Source organism: Drosophila busckii, chromosome X, assembly GCF_011750605.1.
Source record: "Drosophila busckii strain San Diego stock center, stock number 13000-0081.31 chromosome X, ASM1175060v1, whole genome shotgun sequence".
Lineage (NCBI taxonomy): Eukaryota > Metazoa > Arthropoda > Insecta > Diptera > Drosophilidae > Drosophila > Drosophila busckii.
In genome coordinates this window covers 1,887,166-1,900,521 of record NC_046608.1, presented here as the reverse complement: position 1 = coordinate 1,900,521, position 13,356 = coordinate 1,887,166, and the positions used below count along the sequence as shown (strand labels likewise).

The window sequence follows — 13,356 nt, the reverse complement described above, 5'->3', positions numbered from 1 at the left end:
AGACTCATTGCTCATCTCATTCTCTTGTCATGTCTTTAATCTCTTACAGGATGAGAATCTGCACGATGTGCTGCAAATGCTCATCTCGCTTATGTCGGAGCATCCGAGCTCCATGGTACCTGCATTCGATGTCAAGCACGGAGTGCGCAGCATCTTCAAGCTGCTGGCAGCCGAAAGTCAATTGATACGCCTACAGGCGCTCAAGCTGCTGGGATTCTTTCTATCGCGCAGCACACACAAGTAAGTAAAGCATGCCTATATATCTGCATATAACATATATATAACATATATATGTAAGCACTATATATGTGAGTGCTTAATGGGATTTTGTGCTCTCGCTCTCTGGTGCTTTGTGGGCTTGATAAACAGCCACGTAATGGACTTGTACTCACACATCTCTTTTGCATATCTCTACCCCCAACTTTCTACTCCCACTCCCACGCTTCGTCTGTGTCTCTCCCCTGCCGCATGGGCAGGCGTAAGTACGATGTCATGTCGCCACATAATTTGTACACGCTATTAGCGGAACGTCTGCTGCTGTACGAGGAGTCGCTGTCGCTGCCCACATACAATGTTCTCTACGAGATTATGACCGAGCACATATCACAGCAGATACTGTACACGCGCCATCCGGAGCCCGAGAGTCATTATCGCCTGGAGAATCCAAGTGAGTACTGCAGTGTTTGCCATCTAATACATTTTAAGGAATTCCATTCCAACAACTGCATTTAAATGCAATTAATTCAGTTAACGCTTAACGCTCGGATTATCTGATACGCCTGTTACACTTATGGCAACTCACTTAAGATTTATTCACGCGCATTTCTGTTTGTAGAGCGCTGTAACCTCCAGACCAATGCCACAATTTTGCAAGAAATAGCAGTTCACTTACGATTTACTAACTGGGAATAATCTGCACTTGCAAATTATAAAGGTTGCCACAGATCTTAACGCATATATGAAAACAAATAAAGTTCAAGCTTTAATTTCGTAATCAGCCTGCCAATTTGAATGAAGGAAAAGTTCGTTTAGGGATACATTTTCCTGGTCGAACTTAGAGTAATTTTCATTTAATTATCAAAAAGGTGTCCAGGGGGCTTAACGCTAATTCAAGGGTTAGGCATTGGGTATACAAAGTCCGCAACGTTAATCTATGGGTAGATGATAAAAGTTAAATCCAAATTCTGGGGTATATTCTGAACTTATAACATTGTTATAAAATTTATGAAATATAAGCGTATTGCTTTGGAAATATAGAAAGCTATAATAAAAATTTGGTTGCTTTAGCTCTCTAGTCTCAAAGTTCTTGTTGCTCATACAGACAGACATACAAACAGATGGACCGACGTGTTAAGGGGACAAAAATCTTTTAGAAAAAATAAAGCACAATTTGTGAGCTGATTAATCGATTATTTTTACAAATTAATAGTGTTAATAATTGCACTTATGCTAAGTCTAACCATGCTTCATTCCATTTTGTGTGTCCTTAACCGCAAGCAGTGATACTTAAAGTGGTTGCCACGCTCATACGGCAATCGAAGCAAACCGAATCCTTGATTGAGGTGAAGAAGCTGTTCCTGCAGGACATGACGCTGCTGTGCAACAGCAATCGGGAGAATCGACGCACCGTGTTGCAGATGTCCGTGTGGCAGGAGTGGCTCATTGCCATGGCCTACATACATCCAAAGAATACCGAGGAGCAGAAGATTAGCGACATGGTCTACTCGCTATTCCGCATGCTGCTGCATCATGCGATCAAGCATGAGTACGGCGGCTGGCGCGTCTGGGTGGACACGCTGGCCATTGTGCACTCCAAGGTGTCCTACGAGGAGTTCAAGCTGCAGTTTGCCCAAATGTACGAGCACTACGAGCGCCAGCGCACCGATAATATCACAGACCCTGCGCTGCGTCAAGCGCGTCCCATTAGCACAATCAGTGGCTGGGAGCGCGAGGAGCTGCAGCAGCAACAGAATGGCCCAGTAGCCCAGGCAAACTCCCAGCAGCAGCAACAGGTGCCGGCCATCAAGGCAGCAGTATCGGTGGCGTCGCTGGAGGATGTGCCTCCTGTGCAGGAGGAGGAGGCCGAAGAGCTGCAGCTAGAGGTTGTTGAGATGGAGCAGCCAGCAGTTAGCGGCGGCGAATCAACTGAACCGGAGGAACCCGAGCCTGAGCCAGAGCAAGAGCCACAGCCAGAGCTGGCCAACAAATCGGTCATAGCCAACATCTCGGATGTGTACAATGAGCAAATCAAAACGGATGAGGAGGCGCTACAAGCGGCGCCAGCAGTAGCAGCTGCCGCCGCCGCCGAGACCAGCTGCAATGGCAACCTGAGTCCAGCCAAGGACCAGACAACAGCTGGCGGCGAGGCAGCACTCAAGGAGACGCTGCAAATTGGCGATGATGTGGAGGAACTGGAGCTGGCCACCAGCAAGCAAACACTCGATGCGGAGCAGCATGTGGCACGCGTGCTGCAAGCCTCGGAGGCGGCATTAAACGACTGCAAAATGGCCGTGGATGAGGCGTTGCAGGAGTCGTCCTCAGTGCTGAAGGATGAGGAAATCGAGCTGGCCGTCAACGAAGTGGTCCAGGGGGTGCTCAAGAATGAGAAAAAGTCCAGTCTGGTGCAGGACAATGTCAGTCTGCTCAATAGCAAGAACTTGCTCAACAACAATAACAACAACAATAATAACAACAACAACAACAGCAGCAGCAACATCAACAACAACAACAACATGGAGCAGACAACTACCGAGCTGAGCGCAACTGAGCTTGAGAGCGAAAGCAGCTTGGCAACCAATCAAAAGACTGAAGATGCGGCCAACAAGCTGAACAACAACGAGAAGGAGCAAAGCAGCAGCTCGCCCGAGCTCATTAGCACATCCCTAAGCGCCGGCACTGAAAGCAGCGATGAGATAAGCTCTGCCCCAGAGGAAGATGTGGTCGTTGCCACAGAGACGCTCGAGCAGCAGCAGCCAGCAGCAGAGCCAGCAGCAGCGGCAGCTGAGGAAAGCGTCGCCAGCGCAGTGCGTGACATTGTGGAGCAGCTAATCGATAAGGTCATAGATGCAGCCGAAGCTGAGACCAAGGCCAGCGCAACGGAAACCAACAACAATGAGCTGCCAGCAAGCAGCAAGTCAGAGGAAGAATTGAAGGCAATTCCAGCTACAGAAGCAGAGCAGACGCTGGCTGAAGAGATTGTCCAGGAGATGGTTGAGGCAGCACTCGAGCAGGCTGAGGAGCCAAAGCAGCAAAAGCCAGAGTCAGAGCCACAGCAAACAATTGCTCCAGTTGCTCCAATTGAGAGCGAGGAGCAAGTCCAGCAAATTATATGCGAAGTGCTGGATACGCTGGTGACCGAAACTGTCAACACTGTGGCCGCCGAGCAAAAGCTCAACGAGAAAGCAGCAGCAGCAGCAACTGTTGCAGCTCCAGTTCAACCAACAGTAGAACCAGCAGCAGCAACTGTTGCTGCCGTCGTCGAACCAGCTCCAGCAGCTACACCAGCAGCACCACCTGTGCGTGTGAAGCCCACTGAGGTGGACTCAACCACGCAGACAACACCAAAGAACGAGGCAGATATGCACAAGTCCGTGCAGCAGGAGCAGCAGACAGATGATGAGCCCCAAGAGACGCTTGTCGCTGCTGCTGCTACTGCTGCTGTCGAAGAAATCGAAGACGATGATGAAGAAGACGAAGAGGAGGAGGACTACAAGCAGCAACAGCAGGCAAATGATTATGGTAAGTTTATTTTTAGCACGCAACTTTCAGCACTCACTGATCAATGTTCCATGTAGCAGCCACAGCGACTGGCGCTGCTGCTGCCAATGCCGAGGGCAAGCCACAGCGCGCCAAGTCCGGCTCAACGCGTCCCATGTTCAGTCCGGGACCGACGCGTCCGCCGTTCCGCATACCGGAATTCAAATGGTCCTACATCCATCAGCGCCTCTTGAGCGATGTGCTCTTCTCGCTGGAGACGGACATTCAGGTGTGGCGCAGCCATTCCACCAAAAGTGTCCTCGACTTTGTCAATTCCAGCGAGAATGCGATCTTTGTTGTTAATACGGTGCATCTGATTTCCCAGCTGGCCGATAATCTGATCATCGCCTGTGGCGGCTTGCTGCCACTCCTGGCCAGTGCTACGTCTCCAAATGTAAGTACTCAACGGATAAATCGATAGAATTCAATTCAATTCAAGAAACCATAGTTCTAAAATCTATTACTGGTCCACACTTTGACATCCTTTAAAATTAGTATTAAGACTTCAAAAAGTTCCATAAAATCAAAGCCGGAATTGACGATTCCTCGAAATCAAACGTCAATTCCAAGATATGAGCTTAAATTTTTTATATTCTCTGTGTCCATTAAACTTCTTTCGAATCTTTTAGTCCGAACTGGATGTGTTGGAACCCACACAGGGCATGCCCTTGGAGGTGGCCGTCAGTTTTCTGCAGCGCCTCGTCAACATGGCCGACGTGCTAATCTTTGCTACATCGCTGAACTTTGGCGAACTGGAGGCGGAGAAGAATATGTCCAGCGGCGGAATCTTGCGCCAATGTCTGCGTCTCGTGTGCACCTGCGCCGTGCGCAACTGTCTCGAGTGCAAGGAGCGCACACGCTATGTGGGCGCACTGACTCGCGATGTGCCCGGAGCGGCGCATCTGCAGGCGCTGATAAGAGGAGCCCAGGCCTCGCCTAAGGTAACAGCAAACTGCAAAGCAAACGCTGTAGCAGACAGACTTGATTAATGTTGAGTGTTCCACAGAATATTGTGGAATCGATAACCGGTCAATTGTCGCCCGTGAAGGATCCCGAGAAGCTGCTCCAAGACATGGATGTGAATCGTCTGCGTGCGGTCATCTATCGCGATGTGGTAAGTGCCCCCAACCGAAACCCAAAACCCAAAACCCAAATCTTTGCTCCTCTTCACGCTTTACGCTCTTTCTATTTCTTTCTGATTTCGTTTGTGTTTGCTTTAGGAGGAAACCAAGCAGGCGCAGTTCCTATCGCTGGCCATTGTCTATTTCATATCGGTGCTAATGGTGTCCAAATATCGCGATATACTGGAACCACCCGCCGAGCCACAGATACAGCGACAATCTCCAGTGCTCCAGCGCAGCTCTGGCGGCGGTAAGTGCCCTAGCTCATAAGCTTCTATACACTCGCTCTCTCTTTCTGTCTCTCTCTCTCTCTCTCTGTCTGTCTCTCTCTCTCTCTCTCTGTCTGTCTGTCTTTGCTTCTTCGGGGCCCATGGGGGGGCCAATTATATGATTTTCTTGATTTTGCTGGGCGGTCTCTCTACTCTCTTTTTGGTTTTTTTGTGTTCTTGTTCGTCAATTTGTTAACTTGACTTTCGTTTGCTTTTCATTTGGCTTTCACTCTCGCTTGTTCTTGTCCCAAGGCGTTTCATTTCATTGCGTTTCTCGTTATTCTTAAGTTTTTAGTTTTAAGTTTGCTGCACCAAAAAAGTTTATCGCTTTGGAATTTAAAACGCTTTAGTTTCTGCTTTCTGTGTGTTCCATGTGAGTTAATTTCCCGCTGTTCCTGTTTAGTTTCTGATTTTGTGTTCCATTTTCATTTTGTTGCCTTTCAATGCAGCTTGCTTTGCTGTTCAATGAGTTCTTTACACAAACATATTTTGTTAATCGCCTTTCAATAACAACAACAACAACAACTACAGCACCAGCACCAGCACCATCAACACCACTAGCAACCACCACCACCACCACTACCACAAACTAATTCAACATTTCTCCATAGTGTGTGCGTGTGCCTGTGTTTGTGTGTGTGTGCTTGAGTGTGTGTGTGTGAGCACCAAACAATCGACTGCCCGCCCCGCCCCTTTTATCACAATTTGTATTTTTCAGCTTGAACCATTTTAGTATTTAAGTACACATTTTTAGCTACAGAAACAAAAAAAAAATACCAAAATCATGTTGCTCATTGTTGGATATATATTCACTATTCAGTTTTATGTGTTTCTTTTCTTCGTTCCGTTTCTTGATGATTTCATTTCACGCTGCTTTTTCGGATTTATTGTATAAAAATACCAAAACAAAAAAAATTACCAACAAAAATACCAAAAAAATACCAACAAACAAATGTAACTTTAATCAATTTGTAACGCTCGCCATTCGTCACCTACAATCCTGCCAAAAACCCACCCAACAACCCACTCAAAAAATACTAAATATATAACACCAACGCATCCCTGTGTTTGTGTGTGTCTATCTCTCTGTGTGTTTGTGTAAATATTAATCCAACCCACAACCTCAACGATAACGACAACAACAACAACAATTTCACCAACAACATCAACAACAACAACATAATCAATGTAGAAGCCGCCAGCGCGCGTCCCTTGTTCCCACAGTGGTCGCATCATGTCTACCCACAATTCCTGCCCGAGTCGCATCAGAATCACGTTGTTGCCAGCAGTATGCAACAGCAGCAGCAGCAGCAGCAACAACAGCAGCAGCAGCAACAGCAGCAGCAGCAGCAACATTATTATCAACATCAGCAGCATAATCACAGCCATCATCATATGAATGCTGCCTATTATCAGCATCAGCAGCAGCAGCAGCAGGCAAATGCACAGCAGCAACAGCAGCTGGGCGGCAACATATCGCCACCGCCGCCGCTTGGGCAGCACTCGACCAGCTCGTCGGCCAGCTCGACGGCAACATCGCAGCCAGCATCGAGCTCATCGCTGTCGAGTCTCGCCTCCCAAAGCCAGCAGCAACAGTTGCCGCTACATCGCCAGCAGCAGCTGCACAAGCAGCAGCAGCAGCAACATTATCACGGTCATCAGCCACACTATGCGCTAATCAATGGACACCAACAGCAGCAGCAGCAGCAGCAGCAGCAACAGTTGCTCAATGGCAGCAAGCATGGCCATTATGGAGAGAATGGCATCTCAGCTGGTTATCATGCGCATCCGCATGGACATCCGCACGCACACAACTACATGCGTCCAATGGCGTCGATGAATGGCAGCGAACAGAACGGCCTGGGGCTGGAGCATCATGGGCAGCTAAACGGGCACGCCAACAACAATGGCAACAACAACAGCAGCAGCAATAGCAGCAACAGCAACAACAGTAACAGTAACAGCAACAGCAACAATCTGCAGCGCAATCTACGCAATGGACATGGAGGAGGCGTAACAGCGGCTGGTGGCGGCGGCGGCGGCGGTGCTGGCTCTGCTACTGCTTCTGCTGCGGCTGCGGCTGCTGCCGCTGGCGCCGGTATGGCCATGGGCTTAGGCATGGGCATGGGCATGGGCATGGGTATGGGCATGGGCATGGGATTGGGCGATGGCGGCGCTGCATATAAATCGAATGCCATCAATAATAATTATCGCTACAATGGACGCAACGCAACAGTTGGCGGCTCTGGAACAGGTATCGGCTCTCTCTCTCTCTCTCTCTCTCTCAATTGAGTGTGTAGTGTACTTAGTTGTGTAGTGTATATATGTCACGCTCTCTCTCTCTCTATCTATCTCTCTCTCTAACTATCTCTAACTCTCTAACTAACAAACTAACTTTGATTCTAACTATATTTAGCATACTACTTTACTCTCTGTACATATGTATATACAACTTACTCTCTTTTGATCTATATATGTATATATATATATATCGATATATGCTTAGCCAACTCTTAAGTTAGCAGCTCTGTTTAAAGTTTAATTCACATATAATTCACTTAAGCTTGCTGCTCACGCTTAAATTGTTTCAATTTTAATTGCTTTGGCTTGCTTTCAGTTATGTGTTTCATTTTCATATGTTTCAGTTACACTTTTATGTTTCAATTCATGTCATTTCGTGTCGAAAATATTTGTAAATCTAAGTGTTAGCTCTCTCTCTCTCTCTCTCTAACTGTCTCTGTCTGTCTCTCTTCCCTACATTTGCAATTTACGCTAATGCTCTTGATGGTTTTGATTTCAAATTTCAATTTGCAACGCCAGCTGCCCCTAGGCATAATTGCAGTAATTTATATTTTCTATATGTGTGCGTGTGTGTGTGTGCGTGTGTGTGTGATGATTATCCATCAATGCCTATGTTTGAAATCCGAAACAATTGCCAGCTCGTATTCAGTGTAAATTGGCATAATTACATGTAGTTAGCCTTAATTAATTCAGTAATTTTTGTTAAGCTTCAAATCATTTTGATAATCACAATATACGCGACATAAGTATTAATTCCTTTTCGTTTATTTATATGCACATAATAAATCATTCAATATGCATATATACTATAACTTCTTTTTATTTATTGCTGCTGGCACAGTGCACAATAAATTGATTTATAATTTGTTGAAATTCATTTTGTTGCGCATGCCAGCCAAACATTTTGCATAATTTTTTATATTAAATATTCTGTTTACGACCATGACCAAACACGTTATAAAATTAATTTTTTTCGAAGAATATATTTTTTTCAAGTTGATCAAATTTAACTAAAAGCAAAATTTTTACATCAAAAGTTGCGAAAACAAATTAAATTATAACAAGCAAATTAAGCTGAAACTCTGGGTGCGTGTGTGAAAAAACTTTTATGCGTGTGTGTGTGTGTTCATGTGGGAAAATGTTATCCATTTATGCTTTTAAAAATTGCAATCTATCTTTGTAACTAAGCACACACAGATACTAAAGCTCACACACACACACACACACAGACAAAGTGACAGAGCTGCAGCCACAATGACAGTCACATTTTTGACAGCCTGTGTATGTGTGTGTGCCATTTCGTCATCTATGTGTGTGTCTGTGTGTCTGCTGACAGCATAAAAAATTTACTTTCATTTATCTTCATTTGCGTGGACACGGCGCAATGTATAGAAAATTGTTGTTGCTCTCTCTCCCTCTCTCTCCCTCTCTCTCTCTCTATCGCTGGCATAAACTAAAACTTTACTCGAGCAAAGCGAGAATATCCTGTGTGGTGTGTCCTGCAGCTGACATCTAATTCGTTAATTTAACAAGCACAAGCTCTAGTTGCTCCCTCATATGAATATGCGAACATGAACATTATGCCGAACTTTTGCTTTTGCTAGTGGAGCGCAGGCAAAAAATATATTTTGCGCGCAGACAGGTCATAAAAAAAGGACATTTTAAAATGTGTTTTGCCTGGACACACACACATACATATAGACAAAGTTACCGCTATGAAATTAATGGCAGCGACAAAAATGTAAATTAGTCGAAAGCGTAGAAAATGAAGTAGCAAAAACAACAACAAGGCATAATTTATGAAACAAGCAAAACAGGCAAATCTACAGTCAGCACAGCCTAAGAGCGAGAGAGACACAAAGCGATAGGCGTGCGAGCGAGATAGCAGCAGCAGCAGCAGCAGTTTGTGCAACTGTAAAAGTCGATAACAAGCTTTCAATGTTGTACGAAAAGTAATTTGTGGCTGCCACCCAGCCCAATGTGTCTATACATATATGTGTGTGTGTGTGTGTGTGTGTGTGGGCGTGACTCTGTATGAAATGACTGCAAATTAAAAAATATATACAGATTTATATATGTATATAGCGTAATAGCTCTCGAACTGGCCAAGGCCCAGGCCCAGGCACACGGCCCAGGCACACGGCCCATGGCCCAAAAGGTGCAAAAGAGAATTAACAAAAATGGAAAGCGCGCAAAAATAAAATAAAGCGAACAAAAAATTGTTAAAAAAGTATACAAATTGGAAATTACGAATGTGTAGCATACTTAACGGCGCACGGTCAGTGCATAAAAACCATAAATTTCAATTAAGCCCAGCAAGGCAAAAATATATGAATGCTGCCATACTCTCGCTCTATATATATATATATAAAATTTAAAGCAAACACGATAATCAACTCTGTATATTGCGCTTAATTTGTGCATAAAAGCGAAGTCAAGAGATAGAGGCGAATATCAAGTGAAATGAATGGCAATTGCCCATTGCCCAGTGCCCAGTGCCGTGGCCATTGCAGTTGAATAACGAATGCACTTTGCTAATAAGTAGACACAGCCGATTGATGTAATTGCAAAAATTGTAACGCCCTTGGCTTCAATTATGCGTTCCGGACAACCAAAAAAGCTGCAGCAACTGCCCAGCAAATTAATGCGAATTACTTAACGAGCTCAACGAGAAGGATTTTCAATGGGATTTCAGAGCTTAGAGAGCTGCACACATATCTACATACGGGGGCTATACATGTGTGTGTGTGTGTGTGTTTGTCAGTGTTGCCAGCATTTTATAACTAAATGAATTTGCTAAATTATTAGAAATGAGAATTTGTAAAAAAAAAATCCTTCTTCTAACGTTCTTTGTATTGTCTGATTAACAATATTTTTATTTAAATATCTAGTTCATAACAATTAAGAATTATTTCTACGTTTTGCAATATAAAATTGCCTTCATATAGGTTGAATACCTTTAGCTTTGGCTTTAGTTATTTGATGATATCAAGCAGCGATTGTATTTTTTATAACTTAACAAAGAAACGACTTCAAAATAAATTTTCTTCAAATACAAAACGGTATGCAATAAGTATTAGTTTTCAATTTTCATTAAAACAAATCCAAAATTAGACTTATGTTTAAAAATTTCTAATGCAAATTTGAGGAAAATATTTAAATGAATTATCTTGTGTAAAATTAGCTTTGCTGTTTTGATATTAAATTGAATTTATTCATTACACTTCAGAATTGTTGCTATGCTTTTCAACTTTTCTAGCTATAAAATGGCTAAACAGGCAACACTGCTGTACGTGTGTGTGTGTGTGTGTATTGTAAGTGGCCATTTTACTAATTAATGCAAAAGTCAAACAGCTTTTGCAGCTTACACACAATTGGGCTCAAGAAATTCAATGTCAACTCTCAAATCAAAGTCAAATTAAATTCTTCACCAACCTCGTGGCCTCAAATGTTACTTGAGCTTTAGTGCATATGTGTGTGTGTGTGTGTGTGTGTGTGTGTCTTTGATTTTTAATCTCAATTTCAAATGCGCAGCTTTGTTACTTTATGCATTTTAGCAAACTATAAAACGAATTAAATTTGATAATTGTCTTGTGCTGTCGATAAAACGAGTAAAGCAGCAACTATTTAATCGACTTAACTACAATAGTTTGTAAACAATTTCAAAATATTAGCTACCATTGATATTGATAGTTGTTGCTTGATTATTAACAGCGCATTTGCTAATTCGATGCTCTCCATTTTCGTTTCTCTGTGCAGGCCGACAACAAATCCAGGACAGCGACTATGAAATAATTGTCGTCGATGAGAATAATCCCTCAGTGCTGGCCGACAATGATTCCCACTCGAGTGGACCGCCCTCGATTAAGGTAAGTGTCTGGGCTTAGCCAATTAGCTATAGACTGTTTGATGGTTTGTCTGTGTGTGTGGCATACGCTGCGTATGCGTAATGTGGCAGAACAAGTTGGCAAAGTTTCTCAACACGTTGCATGTCACTTTAGCCGAATGCGACCTTCAAATCAAAGTAGTCAACAAGGGAAACTTTGCCACAAGTATTTATTTATTGATGTGTGATTGAGTCTTAGCTGTTAGCCAATAATTTCAAATTTATATAAAACAAATTCATTTGCATGTTGTTCAAAAACCAAAATGAAAAACACACAAAAAAAAAAAACAAAAACAAAAACAAAACTGTCACAGGCCCATAATAATAATAAAAACAACAACACAAAGACAACAACAAATGCAACAACAACAGCTACAACTAGTACAACAACAGCAACTGTAAAGTCCACAACAACAACAAGAACTACTACCAAAGATACTCTCAAAATTCAACAACAACCATTGTCACCGCCCAAGCCAATGGTGCCACAAAAGTTACCAAAGGTAAACGAAATAACAAATACAACAAAAAGATCGCAACAACACTTTTCCAAATTGCCCACTACGTTGACTCTTGTGCAAACAAGACAATTGCTATCCACTACACGTACCACTAAATTTGAACTCTAACTACTGTACCGCTACCAAAAATCGTAAAAGAAAACATTACGAACACTCTCACAACAACCACAACACACACACACACACACACACACACACACACACACACATGTAAATCGTAAATCGTTAACATTGTTATTATAGCCTTGTAGTTAGTAATTATATTAATCATTGATAGTTTTTTTTATTTTTTTTATTCAACTTGGTATATTGAAATTTAACAGACTTTCTACATGGCTATAATATATAACATTTTTACATTTATTATTTTTTTCTGACTCAGAGCGCTTTATATTTTTTTCATTTCACAAAAAATAAAATTCCAAAAAATTTTCTCTGATTAGTTTACAAGGCTGTTGCCATTCACAGCTATAGGAAAACACAAACTGAAGTATATAAGTTTCTTCTAGTTGTACAAAGTAAATATTTGTCACAAATGCTTGGCTGATTTTACAAACGTACGTATTTTAAATACGTCGAGCACAAATATGGCTCCGAAATATTTTCGTGAACTCTTCTCACATACTACTATAAAAAATAATTTTATCAAACTAGTCAACAAATCAACAGTTAAATTACTCTTCAAGCAAGCAAATGCTCAATGCTTTGAAAACAATTTTGCTCAAAACAGTTGCTGTTTAGCTAAAACTGATGGAATTATTTTTTCCCACGCTTTCTTTCTATGCACTTCGCTCACTGCAGTCGCAGTCGCAGTCGCGTCGCAGTCTAAGTAATGCTCGCATACATCATCCGCTCTCTTAGTAGCTACGCTCTCGTTCGGCCGTAGCTGTGCTCACAGCGATCGAGCGCAACAGGCGAACGATAGAGGCCAGCAGCGCTGCTTTCGCTATGAACGAAACGATGCGAGCAGCACTGCTTCTCTCGCTAAGCTACGAACGAAGAGCGCAGCTTAGCATAAATGTGTGTGCGAGACTTGTATAGCTTCAGTCGCTCGCTCACACGTATACAAAACGAAAAGAGCGTGAGCAAGCGTTTGCTTGCTGTTTAGCAGAAAGAAAGAACAAACAAAAGGAATTCATGAACACACTTCACTTCGAACTTCGAAGTTCACTTCAGTTGCGTATCGACAGTCGACGCTTAAGCAATTAGTGAGCGGCTGTTGTCGTATCAATTTTAATTGCTTACATGGCTTAGCACCTTGCATACATTTTTATTCATATTTGCATTCAAATTGTAATAAAATGAGTTTTAGTTCAGCCAAGCATTTATGATAATCATTCGTTAGCCAATTTTTATAAACGATAAAAGTGCAAACCTTAAGCTCATTTTGCAAAACTAACTTTAATTTTGCAGTTTATATGTTTTGCAGTTATTATAATCAAAATTTAGTTGTTCAAACTTTTAAAGCGCTTACTATTACTTCTGGAGAAAAGCTGCTTATT

At 42.7% G+C, this 13,356-nt stretch overlaps 1 protein-coding gene across 1 annotated transcript in view; it reads left to right on the top strand.

Moving 5' to 3' along the window:
• LOC108606195 (neurobeachin) overlaps positions 1-13,356 on the top strand; it is a 191,359-nt gene that overhangs the window by 169,522 nt on the left and 8,481 nt on the right. The window contains 9 exon segments of the mRNA XM_033294473.1: positions 50-240; positions 477-667; positions 1,501-3,738; positions 3,795-4,150; positions 4,386-4,697; positions 4,763-4,870; positions 4,977-5,127; positions 6,339-7,400; positions 11,207-11,316. Of these exon segments, the coding sequence (XP_033150364.1) occupies positions 50-240; positions 477-667; positions 1,501-3,738; positions 3,795-4,150; positions 4,386-4,697; positions 4,763-4,870; positions 4,977-5,127; positions 6,339-7,400; positions 11,207-11,316 (4,719 nt within the window).